The following is a 17112-nucleotide window of genomic DNA, read 5'->3' as shown; positions in this document are numbered from 1 at the left end:
GTTCGCCGGGGTTCATCAGGGGCTCCCTCAATGGGGTTTCTTCACAAGACAACAGCAGCCCAATCCTCCTGTCTGCTTCATCCAGAGCATTATTCTTGAGTGTCAGTACTCCAAACTCCCTTTATAAGGTGTTTGAAAATGGTGCCACCACCCATCCCCGCATAGACGTTACAGATAACACGTGACCATGTCAAAAGGGGAGGGACATGACCGAAGGTAACGTCTCCTACAACAAACATGCGCTCCAGATGGCTAACAAATCTAGAAGTTTGAAAATGGCGCGAAATCACGTGACCACGCCAAGGGGAGGGTCATGACCAGAGATAACGTCTCCTACAGCGCAGATGCACTTTAAACGGCTGACAAGAATAGAAACCAGATAGACACGCCCTCAATCATGTGACTGGAGCCTACATGGAACGCCTTCACTCACATTAAATGAGCCTGTGTGGAACGCAAATGCGTTCCACAGTCCAGGAAGTACAGATCCCGGAATTAACCCCTCGTGAACCCGCAAAATTTGCTTCAACACGTGTAATAAAAAACATTACATGGCTATATCATCAATTCTTTATTAGTCAATGTTTTCTGCATCAATTATTAATCACCAATTCAGAATACTCAAAGTCCCAAATTAATACACCAATAAAGATCCCATCCACTTAAAGCAGTGCAAAATTCTTATTTAGGCGTATAATAATTGAAAACTAGACACTCAAAAATTCAAAAAATCTCTTTGGTCACTGTAATTGTTCCCAGAATATCTTACATATATGATAACATGTAGAAAATTGATCCATATGTACTACATGTTTGTCATAAAAAAAAATTGACAAACCAAGGAAAAAACCTGTGGTCAAAAAAAACCTATACAAGGTGCCAGCCTAATCTATCCAGAAACCCACAAAACTAAATACAGTCATATGAAAAAGTTTGGGCACCCCTATTAATGTTAACCTTTTTTCTTTATAACAATTTGGGTTTTTGCAACAGCTATTTCAGTTTCATATATCTAATAACTGATGGACTAAGTAATATTTCTGGATTGAAATGAGGTTTATTGTACTAACAGAAAATGTGCAATCCGCATTTAAACAAAATTTGACCGGTGCAAAAGTATGGGCACCTCAACATATAAGTGACATTAATATTTTGTAGATCCTCCTTTTGCAAAAATAACAGCCTCTAGCCTCTTTCTGTAGCTTTTAATGAGTTCCTGGATCCTGGATTAAGGTATATTTGACCATTCCTGTTTACAAAACAATTCCAGTTCAGTTAAGTTTGATGGTTGCCGAGCATGGACAGCACGCTTCAAATCATCCCACAGATGTTCAATGATATTCAGGTCTGGGGACTGGGATGGCTATTCTAGAACATTGTAATTGTTCCTCTGCATGAATGCCTGAGTAGATTTGGAGCGGTGTTTTGGATCATTGTCTTGCTGAAATATCCATCCCCTGCGTAACTTCTACTTCGTCACTGATTCTTTTGCTGATACTGAGTTGAATCCATGCGACCTTCAACTTAAACAAGATTCCCGGTGCTGGCATTGGCCACACAGCCCCAAAGCATGATGGAACCTAAACCAAATTTTACTGTGGGTAGCAAGTGCTTTTCTTGGAATGCCGTGTTTTTTTACCTCCATGCATAACGCCTTTTTGTATGACCAAACAAATCAATCTTTGTTTCATCAGTCCACAGGACCTTCTTCCAAAATGTAACTGGCTTGTCCAAATGTGCTTTTGCATACCTCAGGTGACTCTGTTTGTGGCGTGCTTGCAGAAACGTCTCCTTTCGCATCACTCTCCCATACAGCTTCTCCTTGTGCAACGTGCGCTGTATTGTTGACCGATGCACATTGACACCATCTGCAGCAAGATGATGCTGCAGGTCTTTGGAGGTGGTCTGTGGATTGTCCTTGACTGTTCTCACCATTCTTCTTCTCTGCCTTTCTGACATTTTTCTTGGCCTGCCACTTCAGGGCTTAACAAGAACTGTACCTGTGTTCTTCCATTTCCTTACTATGTTCCTCACAGTGGAAACTGACAGTTTAAATCTCTGAGACAACTTTTTGAATCCTTCCCCTTTGTTTTCAGATCATTTGAGAGTTCTTTTGAGGAGCCCATGATGCCACTCTTCAGAGGAGATTCAAATAGGAGAACAACTTGCAAGTGGCCACCTTAAATACCTTTCTCATGATTGGATACACCTGCCTATGAAGTTCAAAGCTCAATGAGGTTACAAAACCAATTTAGTGGTTTAGTAAGTCAGTAAAACGTAGTTAGGAGTGTTCAAATCAAGAAATTGATAAGGGTGCCCATACTTTTGCTCCGGTCAAATTTTGTTTAAATGCGGATTGCACATTTTCTGTTAGTACAATAAACCTCATTTCAATCCAGAAATATTACTTAGTCCATCAGTTATTAGATATATGAAACTGAAATAGCTGTTGCAAAAACCCAAATTGTTATAAAGAAAAAAGGTTAACATTAATAGGGGTGCCCAAACTTTTTCATATGACTGTACATGGTGGAATGTCTCACCCAAATAAAGCTAGAGAAATTCAATTGTTCTTTGAGGGCCCCTGGGTGTTATGATCCGGAACCATGGAAGATCACCACACATCATTGGCAAAAAGGTGACAAGAGCCTTGGCAACTAATCTGGCCGCCATCCCCTTACTAACCAACACAACTAGAAGTAGCCGAGGGGTGAACTAACATCCTGTGCACCGCGAACCCAGCCGGAGAATTAACTATCTTAAACGTAGGAAAGATGAATAACTCTCTGCCTCAGAAAATAGACAAGAATAGCAAGCCCCCCACATTCAAAGACTGCGGTGATATAGGAAAAACACAATACACAGGTAGATGACAGGATTAGCAAAAGGTGAGGCCCCCGCTGACTAAAATAGGAAAGGACAGGAAAGGGACTGATGGTAGCCAGAGAAAAACCCTACAAAATACCAACTTCCTGATAGTACAAAAAGGCCCTCAGATCGCTCGATCTGAACTCCGTCCTATACCAGGTCCCCTTGTCATACCAATGAACAGAAAACAAGAATTATAACAAATTCAACAAGCCATAAACACATGGACCCAAAGGAGCTATACTCCACACAGAACTGCAGGGAGTTCCTCAACAATCCACTGAGGGGGAAAACCCCTGGAAGGAAATAAACTGAAACCAACCACAACAAATGACAAACCCAGATAAACAAAAGAACCAGACAATAAATAAAGAGCAAGCACTTATCTGGGGAAGATGTGATGTAGAGCAGGATTAAGCAGGCTGAAAATACAAAGTACAACTGACATCTGGCAACAGCCTGCAATCAGACCAGGACTTAAATAAGCAGAGAATTAGGAAAGGAAACACCCACTGCACAACCCACCTGGTCTCTGTCCAAACCCTTCCTGGCCACCAGAGGGAGCTTCCCAGCAGCCAAGACATAACTAACATTCACAACAGTACCCCCCCCTTGAGGAGGGGTCACCGAACCCTCACCCACGCAACCGGGTCGCTCAGGATGAGCATGATGGAAGGCGCGAACCAACCTGTCCGCATGAATGTCAGAAGCCACAACCCAAGAGTTATCCTCCTGCCCATAACCCTTCCATTTCACAAGGTACTGAAGCTGACGCCTACTGCGACGGGAATCCAGAATTTTTTCAACCTCATACTCCAGATCCCCTTGTACCAAAACAGGGTCAGGAGGCGCTGCTGCAGGAACTGCCTGCTCCACATGTTTCTTCAACAAGGACTTATGGAAGACATTGTGAATCTTAAATGACGCAGGCAGAGTCAAACGGAAAGATACAGGATTAATAATCTCCGAAATCTTATAAGGTCCAATAAATCTGGGCTTAAATTTAGGAGAAGGAACTCTCATAGGAATATTTTTAGAGGACAACCACACCATGTCCCCTACTTTAAACTGGGGACCAACAGTCCGACGCCGGTTGGCAAACTTTTGGGCAGTTTCTTGGGACTGAAACAATTTATCCACTACCTGCCCCCAAATCTGCTGCATTCTGTCGACCACCGAATCCACCCCCGGACAGTCAGACGCTTCAAGCTGCCCTGAGAGGAACCTAGGGTGATACCCAAAATTGCAGAAAAAGGGGGACACCAACGTGGTAGAGCTAGCTCTATTGTTAAGAGCAAATTCAGCCAAAGGCAAAAACGAAACCCAGTCATCCTGATCCGCAGAAACAAAACACTGTAAATAGGTCTCCAGGGTGTGGTTAGCCCTTTCAGTCTGACCGTTGGTCTGGGGATGAAACGCTGAGGAGAAAGACAGCTGAACACCCAATTTGGAGCAAAAAGTCCTCCAAAACCTGGATACAAACTGCACCCCTCTGTCAGAAACAATGTATTCGGGAATACCATGCAAACGGACAACATGTTGCAAAAACAAAGGCACCAACTCTGATGAAGACGGCAACTTAGATAGGGAAACCAAGTGGACCATCTTGGAGAATCTGTCACAGATCACCCAAATCACAGTCATTTTCTGAGAGACGGGAAGCTCTGAAATAAAATCCATAGAGATGTGCGTCCAAGGTTTCTTAGGTACAGGCAAAGGCAATAATAGCCCACTAGAACGTGAACAACAGGGCTTGGACCTAGAACAAACTCCACACGACTGCACAAAACGACGGACATCTCGGGACAGGGAAGGCCACCAAAAAGAGCGTCTCACAAGATCCCGAGTACCAAAAATGCCAGGATGACCCGCCAAAACAGAGCAATGAACCTCAGAGACAACTCGGTCTCTCCATTGGTCTGGGACAAACAGTTTCCCTGTAGGACATCTCTCAGGTTTATCCCCCTGAAATTCCGCCAGTGCCAACCGCAGATCAGGCGAAATAGCCGAGAAAACTACACCATCATTCAGGATAGTAGACGGTTCCACAACCTCCAAAGAGTCAGCGCAGAAACTCCTGGAAAGGGCATCGGCCTTAACATTCTTGGTGCCCGGCAAAAAAGAGACTACAAAATTAAACCGGGTAAAAAACAAAGCCCACCTGGCCTGCCAAGGATTCAACCTCTTGGCCGATTCCAGATAGATGAGATTCTTGTGGTCCGTAAGCACCACCACTTGATGCCTAGCCCCCTCCAACCAATGCCTCCACTCTTCAAATGCCCACTTCATAGCCAATAATTCCCGGTTCCCCACATCATAATTCCGTTCAGAAGGAGCAAACTTCCGAGAGAAAAAGGCACAGGGCTTAAGTTTACCCGAAGTAGCGTCTCGTTGAGACAGAACAGCACCTGCTCCGATCTCTGAGGCATCGATCTCAACTTGAAACGGGCGAGACACATCAGGTTGCTGCAGAACTGGGGCAGAAGTGAATCGCCTTTTAAGCTCCTGGAAGGCCTCAACGAACCATCTTTCTTAGCAACAAAGAAGAAGCCAGCACCCAAAGGAGAAGATGAGGGCTGAATGTGCCCCTTCTCCAATGATTCTCTGATGTATGACCGCATGGCATCATGTTCGGGCACAGACAAGTTGAAAATCCGCCCCTTGGGAAATTTACAACCGGGCACCAACTCAATGGCACAGTCACAGTCCCGGTGTGGGGGCAGAGAATCAGATTCCTGGTCATTAAATACATCACGGAAATCAGACAAGAAATCCGGAACATCAACTGCCTGAGCAGACGTGGACGACACGGAAAGGTCCTGATGCAAACCTTGACAACCCCAACTAACTACCGACAAGGATCTCCAGTCAAGAACCGGATTATGGGTCTGCAACCACGGAAATCCCAGTACCAAGGTATCCTGTAGATTATGCAATACTAAAAATGTACAAGTTTCCTGATGCGCTGGTGCAACTCTCATAGGCACCTGGGTCCAAAATTGGGGTTTATGTTCTGCCAAAGGGGTAGCATCAATGCCCCTTAAAGGAATAGGAGTTTGCAAAGGAACCATGGAAAAACCACAATCCCTAGCAAACCCAAAATCCATCAAATTGAGCGCTGCCCCTGAGTCCACAAAGGCAAATGCAGAAAAGGAAGACAATGAGCAAATCAATGTGACAGACAAAAAGAAACTTTGTTGCAAAGAACCCACAGTAACAGAAGTAGCCAATCTCCTTTCACGTTTAGGGCAGACAGAGATGTTATGAGAAGCGTCTCCACAATAGAAGCACAGTCTATTCATCCGTCTGAACCCCTGCCGACTAGCATTAGAAAGGACCCTATCACACTCCATAGGCTCCAAAGGCTGTCCCACAGGCACAAAACCAGCAGGTATCTTCCTGCGCTCACGTAAACGCCTATCAATCTGAATGGCCAAGGTCATAGAGGCATCAAGACCAGAAGGGACGGGAAATCCTACCATTACATCCTTCACAGCATCCGCAATACCCTTGCGAAAAAGAGCCGCAAGCGCATCATCATTCCATTTGGTAAGGACCGCCCACTTACGAAATTTCTGACAAAACGTTTCTGCAGAATCCAAACCCTGAGTTAAGGACAACAAGACCTTTTCTGCTTGGTCCACAATATTGGGTTCGTCATATAATAATCCCAAGGCCTGAAAAAAGGAGTCCACATCATTGAGAATCGGATCATCAGACGCTAAAGAGAAGGCCCAGTCCTGAGGGTCACCACGCAGCAATGAGATGACAATCTTAACCTGCTGTACAGGATTCCCTGAGGACTTAGGGCGCAGGTCAGAAAATAATCTACAATTATTTTTGAAGCTCAAAAATCTCGACCTATCTCCCGAAAAAATTCAGGAACGGGAATTTTAGGCTCTGCAAGGGGAGTCTGTGCAAGATAAGACTCTATATGACGAACCTTAGCATCAAGATGAGCAACACGCTCACCCAATTCATCCATGCTAGACAAAAGAAATCTTCCACAGAACCCAAAGAAGAAGAGGAAAAACACAAAAAAAAAAAATAAATAAATTTCTCAGCAGCTGCTTTTTTTTTTTTTTTTTTTTTAAGAGTACCCTTTAAATTTGTTTGGCCGGATGTACTGTTATGATCATGGAAGATCACCACACATCATTGGCAAAAAGGTGACAAGAGCCTTGGCAACTAATCTGGCAGCCATCCCCTTACTAACCAACACAACTAGAAGTAGCCGAGGGGTGAACTAACATCCTGTGCACCGCGAACCCAGCCGGAGAACTAACTATCCTAAAGGTAGGAAAGATGAATAACTCTCTGCCTCAGAAAATAGACAAGAATAGCAAGCCCCCCACATTCAAAGACTGCGGTGATATAGGAAAAACACAATACACAGGTAGATGACAGGATTAGCAAAAGGTGAGGCCCCCGCTGACTAAAATAGGAAAGGACAGGAAAGGGACTGATGGTAGCCAGAGAAAAACCCTACAAAATACCAACTTCCTGATAGTACAAAAAGGCCCTCAGATCGCTCGATCTGAACTCCGTCCTATACCAGGTCCCCTTGTCATACCAATGAACAGAAAACAAGAATTATAACAAATTCAACAAGCCATAAACACATGGACCCAAAGGAGCTATACTCCACACAGAACTGCAGGGAGTTCCTCAACAATCCACTGAGGGAGAAAATCCCTGGAAGGAAATAAACTGAAACCAACCACAACAAATGACAAACCCAGATAAACAAAAGAACCAGACAATAAATAAAGAGCAAGCACTTATCTGGGGAAGATGTGGTGTAGAGCAGGATTAAGCAGGCTGAAAATACAAAGTACAACTGACATCCGGCAACAGCCTGCAATCAGACCAGGACTTAAATAAGCAGAGAATTAGGAAAGGAAACACCCACTGCACAACCCACCTGGTCTCTGTCCAAACCCTTCCTGGCCACCAGAGGGACCCTCCCAAGACATAACTAACATTCACAACACCTGGGCTTGTCGATACCATCCAAAAAATCCATTGTGTTTCTCTCTCTACAATTTTCTTGTCCCAGTCACCCAAACATATTGACGGGGGAATGATTTCAATCACTCTAAATAAGATAGACCCCATATCTCCATTGTGACAGTTGTTGACATGCCGAGCTATGGGGTTATCATGGTTGTTTCTGATATTCTCCAAATGCTCGCCCACACGGATCTTAAACTGTCTCTTAGTTTTTCCGATATAGTCTAAAGGACACTTTCATGTGCACAGGTAGACCACCCCTTCAGTTTTGCAATTTTCAAAACAGTTGTTCTTATACACCCTACCTGTTTTGGCACTTCTGAACTCCTTAGATAGTGTAATGTATTTACAATAAATACACGATCCACATCTGAATGTTCCCAATTCCCTCCGATCCAACCAAGTACCTTCACGATTTTTTGGGGCCAGAAAGCTACTAACTACCTCATCCTTGATAGTTCTGCCCCTCCTAAAGCTAACTGAGGGATACAGTGAAATCATATCACAGATATCCGGGTCACTTTTTATGATTCCCTGGTGTCTCCTCAAAATCAACATTACTTTTTTATTTTGATCGTCAAATATTCCAATAAAGCGTGTGAGGTGTCTCTCATCCGTTTTTGGCTTAGTCTCCAAGAGATCGCCCCTGTTACTACTCAGGGTATGCCCATATGCTTTATTAATTACATCTGCTGGGTAACCTCTATCCTTAAATCTAATCTTCAGATTGCCTGCCTGCTTCTCAAACTCTGACGTGATAGAACAGTTTTTCCGTAGCCTAAAGAATTGGCCCTTTGGGATGCCTCTCTTTTAGATTAACTGGATGATAGCTTTCCCACTCAAGCAGGTTATTTGTTGCATTTGGTTTCCTAAAGATGGATGTACTCAAAAAAAGTCCCTTTCTTTTTTAATGAATACATCCAAAAAACGGGATTCTGTCTCCTCCGATCTCATACGTGAACTTCAAGCCTAAGTTATTGTCATTTAGGTGATTCACAAAGTCAATGGAAGATCCCGTCGACCCGGACCAAATCACTAGGATGTCATCAATGTAGCACCCCCAGAATTGAATCTGGGGGCACCACACCTCATCCTCTTCTCTGAATACCAGGGTGTCTTCCCACCAGCTCAGGAGCAAATTAGCATATGTGGGAGCACAAGGGCTACCCATTGCTGTGCCCCTGAGCTGGTGGTAATACTTAGATAATAATAATAATCAGACACAGTACAAACATATTGTGTGGATACATATATGTACGCTTGGTATTCAGAAAAAAATCAACCGCCTGAAGGCCAATGTTATGGGGGATACAACTATAGAGTGATTCAACATCTATAGAAACCAACAAGGCATGAGGATACACTATCATTCCCTCAATCTTTTTAAGCAACTCTGTAGTATCCCTCAAATACGATGGTAGGGCAGTTACAAATGGACAAAGAATCCCATCCACATAAACACTGCAATTCTGACAGAGGGCATCAATCCCTGATACTATGGGGCGACCTTTTAGGGGATTAACCCCCTTATGAATCTTTGGAAGCGTACAGAAGGTCGCCACCATATGATGTTTTCGTAACAGGTAATTGAATTCTTCCAAGGAAACCAATTTCATCATTTTTGCTTCCTCCAAAATTCCTCTCAACTCATTTTTATATTTCATAGTAGGATCAGATTACAAAATCTCATAGTTTTCAGTCAGATAAGATAGATTGGCACATGGTAAGATAGACCCCAGGATCCATCACTACTACATTTCCTCCTTTGTCAGAAGGTTTAATCACTATTTGTGAGTTGTCTTTTAGTGATTGGATCGCAAGTCTCTCGTCTACTGTCAAATTTGGTGCACATGGATTAGATCTAGGATTAATTTTCTTGATTTCATCTGATACCAATTTATAAAAGTTATCCATACTATTATACTCTCCAGGAGGTGGCATTCTACTACTTTTAAGGTTAAGATTGGAAAAGGGGTCCTCACCTTCCATCCTATTGCACTCTTCCTCCAAATCAGTTAGAATGTTATATTCTGAGAGTAAATCAATTTGTAACCCTAGCTGTGCACATTTTTGACGATCATTATTAGCAAAGAATTTTCTCCATTTTAGTTTTCTTATAAAAAAGATTCATGTCCTTCACCCATGTGAAAGTATCAAATCTGACTGTGGGTATAAACGATAATCCTGAGCGCAACACTGAGCACTCCGTATCAGTTAGTGTATATGTAGACACATTTATTATCCGATTATATCTCAAATTTCCTTGTTCTACATCCTGTTCTTTTTCCTTTGGGGAGGTCGTACCCTTAGATCGTAAGGGCCCAAATCTCTCATCTCTAAAAAAGAGCAAGCTGATGTTGATGGCAAGGAGGAGCCCGATACAGAGAGATTTCCATCTTGTGGAGAAAGAGATCTTTCTCCCCCATGCATATTCCCTCTCCATTTCTGTCTAGAGTAGCCTCTGTTTCTCTTTGGACCTCTGAATCTCTTAGTTTCCGTATCTGACGATTCCGGATCCGAAGAAGATACCTCCCTCGGTTGGGGATCTTTTGTCAGGAAAATATATGTCTGTTTGTCTTTAAATTCAAGTAAATCCCTCACAAATCTTTTATGTTTTCTATCCTTCAGATTCAAGCTATATCTCTCTATTGTAGTTTTGAGGGTTGTTTCTCTACTTGGGAATTCTGGATCCGTCTTATATTTTAAAGCCTTGTCTATCAGTTTTTGTAATGTAACAGAGGTAGTAGAAAATGGGTTTTCAACACCGCTCCAATGACCAAATCGGATTAAGGCAGGGGTCTCAAACACGCGGCCCGCGGGCCGCATGCGGCCCGTCAGGCTGCTTCGTGCGGCCCCCAGGCCTGTGCCCCTGTTCACTATCGCGGCCGGTGCAGGGGCCGCAGCCACTGTCTGCACTGTAGATGAGTGTTTTGCCGGCGCTGCGTTCTCAGAAGCAAGGACTGTGTGCGCGCAGCGCCGGCAAAACATTCATCTGACATAAATCGCTGCCAGTGGCTGCGGTCCCTTCACCGGCCGCGATAGTCACCGGGGCACGGCCTGCAGACAGCAAGAAGCAGAGGTTAGGAGCCGAGGGAACGCGGGACAGGTGAGAAGAATGGTGTTTGTTTATTTTTTGTGTATGTGAAGGACGGCACATTAACCCCTTAGCGACCTATGACGTACTGGGTACGTTATGGCTCCCTGGTACTTAAGGATCCATGACATACCCAGTACGTCATGGTGAAATCGCAGCCCCGGTGGCTGCGATCACCGTTTTCATTGCCAATAACAAATACCTTAGATTCGGGGAGGAGGGAACCTCAGGAGGGGTGGTGTCTCCTCCCCGGACCTACGGAGGCTGTGATTGGCTGTGCGGCGTTCGTCAGCCAATCACAGCCACTGTAATGTTACAGCCATTGAAAATCGCTGTAACATTGAAATCCAGCCCTGATCAGTACAGCTGTAGCACTGATCATTGGCTGGAGCTGGGTGACCTCTGTTTCACCCGCCCCCAGCTCTGATTGGAGAGACCGGCCTTGTGACCGATCTGTCCAATCACTGTGGATCTGGGGCCGGAGACCGCCCCCTCAGCTTCACTCAGGCGTCTGTGGGTGGAAGGAAGCCGAGAGCGATCGGTAAATTATAGCGCCCCCTTTCACCCGCCGCCGCCACTGCCCCCACCACCCATTACTACAGGACGGGGACATTACTATTGAATAGGGACAAGGTGGGCACATGTCTATAGGCTGGCGACAAGGTGGGCATATGACTACAGGATGGGGACAAGGTGGGCACATGTCTATAGAATAGGGACAAGGTGGGCACATGTCTATAGAATGGGGACAAGGTAGGCACATGATTATAGGATGGGGAGAAGGTGGGCACATGACTATAGAATAGGGACAAGGTGGGCACATGACTATAGAATAGGGACAAGGTGGGCACATTACTATAGAATAGGGACAAGGTGGGCATATGACTATACGATGGGGAGAAGGTGGGCACATGACTATAGAATAGGGGCAAGGAGGGCACATTACTATAGAATAGGGGCAAGGTGGGCACATTACTATAGAATAGGGACAAGGTGGGCACATGTCTATAGAATAGGGACAAGGTGGGCACATGTCTATTGAATAGGGACAAAGTGGGCACATGTCTATAGAATAGGGACAAGGTGGGCACATGTCTATAGAATAGGGACAAGGTGGGCACATGTCTATAGAATAGGGACAAGGTGGGCACATGTCTATAGAATAGGGACAAGGTGGGCACATGTCTATAGAATAGGGACAAGGTGGGCACATGTCTATAGAATAGGGACAAGGTGGGCACATGTCTATTGAATAGGGACAAGGTGGGCACATGTCTATAGAATAGGGACAAGGTGGGCACATGTCTATTGAATAGGGACAAGGTGGGCACATGTCTATAGGATGGGGACAAGGTGGGAACATGTCTATAGGATAGGGACAAGGTGGGCACATGTCTATAGGATGGGGACAAAGTGGGCACATGACTATAGAATAGGGACAAGGTGGGCACATGTCTATAGGATGGGGACAAGGTGGGCACATTACTATAGAATAGGGACAAGGTGGGCACATTACTATAGAATAGGGACAAGGTGGGCACATGTCTATAGGATGGGGACAAGGTGGGCACATGTCTATAGAATAGGGACAAGGTGGGCACATGTCTATAGGATGGCGACAAGGTGGGCACATGTCTATAGAATAAGGACAAGGTGGGCACATGTCTATAGAATAGGGACAAGGTGGGCACATGTCTATAGGATGGGGACAAGGTAGGCACATGTCTATAGGATAGGAACAAGGTGGGCACCTTACTATAGAATAGAGACAAGGTGGGCACATGTCTATAGGATGGGGACAAGGTGGGCATATGTCTATAGGATAGGGACAAGGTGGGCACCTTACTATAGAATAGGGACAAGGTGGGCACATGTCTATAGGATAGGGACAAGGTGGGCACCTTACTATAGAATAGGGACAAGGTGGGCACATGTCTATAGGATGGGGACAAGGTGGGCACATTACTAAAAGATGGGGACATTACAAGGATGGGCATAATACTATTGGATGGGGACATTAGAATAGGGACAAGGCTGGGGTCATTTCTATAGGATGGGGAACATTACTAAAAGATGTTGGCCAAAATTTTTATATAGTGATAATTGTAAGACTATTAGTTACAAGAAAGGGATAAAATGTTACAAAAAAACAAAATAAGGTATGACTTTTTTTTTACCATCAAATTTTGTTTTTTATATTTAACCAAAGAATGTGCACATTTGTTATAATAAACAAGTGAAAAATGTTGAAAATCAGTGATCCAAAGGTGTGTAAAAAAATATATATATGGTACCAATAAAAATGTCACTTTGTCCCGCAAAGAATGCGGCCCCCCAAATTATTTTTTTCCTCTGTGCGGCCCATACACCTAGCCGAGTTTGAGACCCCTGGATTAAGAATAAGATATTAATGTTTCTTTATTTTCATGCACAGGTCAACGTGTTTCAGGAGTCTCAGCTCCCTTCATCAGGACAACAGGCAAAAATACATCAAATCCCTTATGATTGTAATGTAATAGTTGACTTTTCCAATGTTAGTTTTTCTTCCTGTAGAAAGATGTTCATGAATCGTAGAGATGACGCTATCTATTCTTCCTCCCACTTCGCCAAAAGTCCAGCTTATCTAGATCTATTAGCAGTGACAATATTTATTCTCAAACCTCTCGGGACTACTTTCTGCTTGATCTAATTATCCAGGGATTGAACCTCCCACTATGACTTTACATTTTCTTTATATGCTATTGTTAAGTCAGAAAAAATAGTCCTTAAAGAAGGTCCCTATCTGAAGTCAATAGGATAAAGTAAAGTACCGGAGGCTGCATTTTCTTCATTTCGTCATTGGTCTAATGGTAGGCTTCTTGCTGGGACGCAAGAGGTCACAGGTTCCAATTCGAGTGGAAGTCCCTGCATTCAGTGTGGCTGCATACAATTGTATAGTTCAATGGTTCATGATGTCTATCCATTTTCATTTGGAGGGATAGTCCAGCCGAAGTGGGTTTTTTTCATTTTAGCCTGTTGTATTCAAAGCCAATAGGATAAAGTGAAGTACCGGAGGCTGCACTTTCCACAATTCCTTGTTGGTCTAGTGGTAGGCTTCTTTTCTGGAATGCGAGAAGTCGTGTGTTCCAAGCCGAGTGAAAGCTCCTCTTTTCAGTGTGTCTGCATACAATTGTATAGTACCATTGCCTGTCTGTTTTGTTTTGTTTTTTCCAAACATTTTTATTGATTTTCCAAATTTTATAAAAACCATAACAAAATGAGTATGATTAAAGGGAAGGACAATCAATTGACAGAGTATGGTATAGAAGAAGAAAAAAAAAAAAGGGGTACAACCCCCTCTTGCTAGTCCAGATTATTCTTCCATAAAAAATGACATATAATGAAACCGAACTAGAAAGTCAAAATAAACCACATGTAATATAGTCCCTTAAACCACTGTGTCATTCTCTAGTAGTTCCAAAATCAATGATGTGTCTTACTTCCTTGACGTCTCGCCTCCTCCTTCCTCTTGAGCCCCCGCTAAGTGAGCCTCAGGTTGCCCAAGCTATCCTGGATTTCATTCAGGAGATACTACTCCGTGTGTATGAAAGGTGTCACCAAGTTATTTATTTCTACCCGTGTGAAGTGGTGTTCAATAAAATTTTTCCATCTCCCAAAGAACGCGGCTGTCTTTTGATCCTTATCCCTTTCCGCTTCCAATTTTTCCAACTTCAGAAGAGCATGCAATTCCCCAATAACCTCCTTTGTAGATGGACCCTCCCTCTGTATCCAGTGTCTTAAGATACACCTTTTAGCTATCATGGCCAAGTCATGTATGATTGCAAATGTCCTTTTATCCCGAGTATTTGATCCCCCTTTGACTCCACCCTCAAAGAAATGGAAAATCCACACCATTAATTCTGGTCTGCAATATATCCCCCATGTTGTTTGGGCCAACATTCTTACTCGATTCCAGAACCTCTGCACTTCCTTACATTCCCAGAGTCCATGTAGCATATCTGTTTTCTCTGCTTGACATTTTGGACAACGTGCATCTCTACCCGGAATATTGAAACCTACAATAGCCCTATGTAAAATCCTAAACTGGGTGTCTCTCCAACCCTCGTTGGTGATATGTTTCCACATTTGGACCCACCCTTTCAATATATTTCCCACCACTTCTTGACCTTTCAGTTGTTTCTCCCATGCTAATAAGGTACGACTATCCTCCCGAGATATTAATACCTCCCTAAGTGTTCGGTAAATTAGGGATACATTTACATTTGTAACCTCACATTCCAGGAGCTCATCAATCAGACTTTTGTTCAGTTCCCTTCCAATCTTGCCAAGATCTCTGATTACTCCAAACTTCAATTGCTCATACTGGATAATGTGAATGTTATTGAGGTCATATTTATCGAGCACTTCCCTTCCTGTCATCCACCGTCTCTCCTCCCATTCATAACATCTTGCATTCTCTTGATGCCCTTCTCTTTCCATCCCAGAAATAACTTGTTGTCTCGTCCCTGAGGGAAATTTTGGGATGCCCAGGGATTTAAATACTTAGACACCTTCCAGGAAAGTCCCAGTTTCTTTCTAACTAGTCTCCAAGTTAACATGGTATCTCGGAATATGATTGAGTTTCTTATGTGACCCTCAGTCCTAGACAATGGGGCGTGGAGAATGGACTTCAGGTCCCATGGTGTTGCGTATTTGTTCTCCATGTCATGATCTGAGTGTCTACTTGTTCCTCTCAACCAGTCGATCACATGTCTCATAATACACACCAGGTTATACCCCCTAACGTCCGTGAAATTGATTCCTCCCTCCTCCACTGACTTCATCAATGTGCGTAATTTTATTCTGGGTTTCCTTCCCCTCCACACAAAATCCGCATATGCTGCGTTGAGTCTGTTAACATCTTTTAGTTTTAATAGTAGCGGAATTGTCTGAAAGGGATACAGCAGCCTAGGAAAGCTCATCATTTTTATCAAGTGGCATCTTGCCAGCAATGGTAAGGGTAAGCCTTTCCATCCCCTAAAGCCAGCTTTACACCTTACAATTAGGTGTGCGATCTCGTATGCGATGTGACACGCCCAGGTCGCATATGCGATTGAATGAGATTGCACGTAGGTCGTTCATTTGCTGTCACACGTGCGTTAGTAGTCTATGTTAAATTGATCAATTTTGTGTGCGATCCTTTAGATCATGTGTTCTGTGACGTATGCATTGGGCACCCTTTTTTTTTTATTTATTGACTTGCCAAGCGTGTGTAATGTGTAGGGATGCGTTTTTACTATGTCATCTGCCATTCAGCTCTGCTACATGGCCGCTAACAGCAGACACAGACAGCCATGTAGCAGAGCTGAATGGCAGATGACAGCAGACAGAGCCGCACTGTCAGAATGAACTCGGTGAACTTCACCCGACTTCATTGCCATGCTGCGGCTCTGTCTGTGTCGTGTCCTGATTAGCGGTCACCCGTGAAGGACTCACCGGTGACCGCTAAACTCTTGAGTAACTGAATTGAGCAGCCCTCTCTCTCATATACTCACCGATCCCCGATCTCCGGCGCTGCACGGCATTCACACTGCTCCGGCGGCTTTTACTATTTTGAAAAAGCCGGCCGCCCATTAAACAATCTCGTATTCCCTGCTTACCCCGCCCACCGGCGCCTATGATTGGTTACAGTGAGACACGCCCCCCACGCTGAGTGACAGGTGTCACACTGCACCCAATCACAGCAGCCGTTGGGCGTGTCTATACTGTGCAGTGAAATAAATAATTAAAAAAACGGCGTGCGCTCCCCCCCAATTTTAAAACCAGCCAGATAAAGCCATACGGCTGCAGGCTGGTATTCTCAGGATGGGGAGCCCCACGTTATGGGGAGCCCCCCAGCCTAACAATATCAGCCAACAGCCGCCCAGAATCGCCGAAAAAATCCTTTATTAGAAATAAAAAACACAAACATATACCCTGGTTAACCACTTTAATCAGCCCCAAAAAGCCCTCCATGTCCGGCGTATCCAGGATGTTCCAGCGTCGCTTCCAGCGCTGCTGCATGGAGGTGACCGGAGCAGTAGAAGACACCGCCGCTCCTGTCACCTCCACGCAGCTAATGAGATGAGTAGCGCGATCAGCTGAGCTGTCACTGAGGT

The 17112-nt window shown here is 44.2% G+C and overlaps 1 protein-coding gene across 1 annotated transcript in view; it reads left to right on the top strand.

Annotated features, from left to right (window-relative positions):
* LOC142312714 (uncharacterized) overlaps positions 1 to 17112 on the top strand; it is a 357223-nt gene that overhangs the window by 132906 nt on the left and 207205 nt on the right. The window contains 2 exon segments of the mRNA XM_075351702.1: positions 10510 to 10621; positions 15257 to 15361. Of these exon segments, the coding sequence (XP_075207817.1) occupies positions 10510 to 10621; positions 15257 to 15361 (217 nt within the window).

This window comes from Anomaloglossus baeobatrachus, chromosome 5 (genome assembly GCF_048569485.1).
Source record: "Anomaloglossus baeobatrachus isolate aAnoBae1 chromosome 5, aAnoBae1.hap1, whole genome shotgun sequence".
In the NCBI taxonomy this organism is placed as follows: Eukaryota; Metazoa; Chordata; class Amphibia; order Anura; family Aromobatidae; genus Anomaloglossus; species Anomaloglossus baeobatrachus.
The sequence above is the reverse complement of the archived record's forward strand: the minus strand, read 5'-3'. Positions and strand labels throughout refer to the sequence as shown.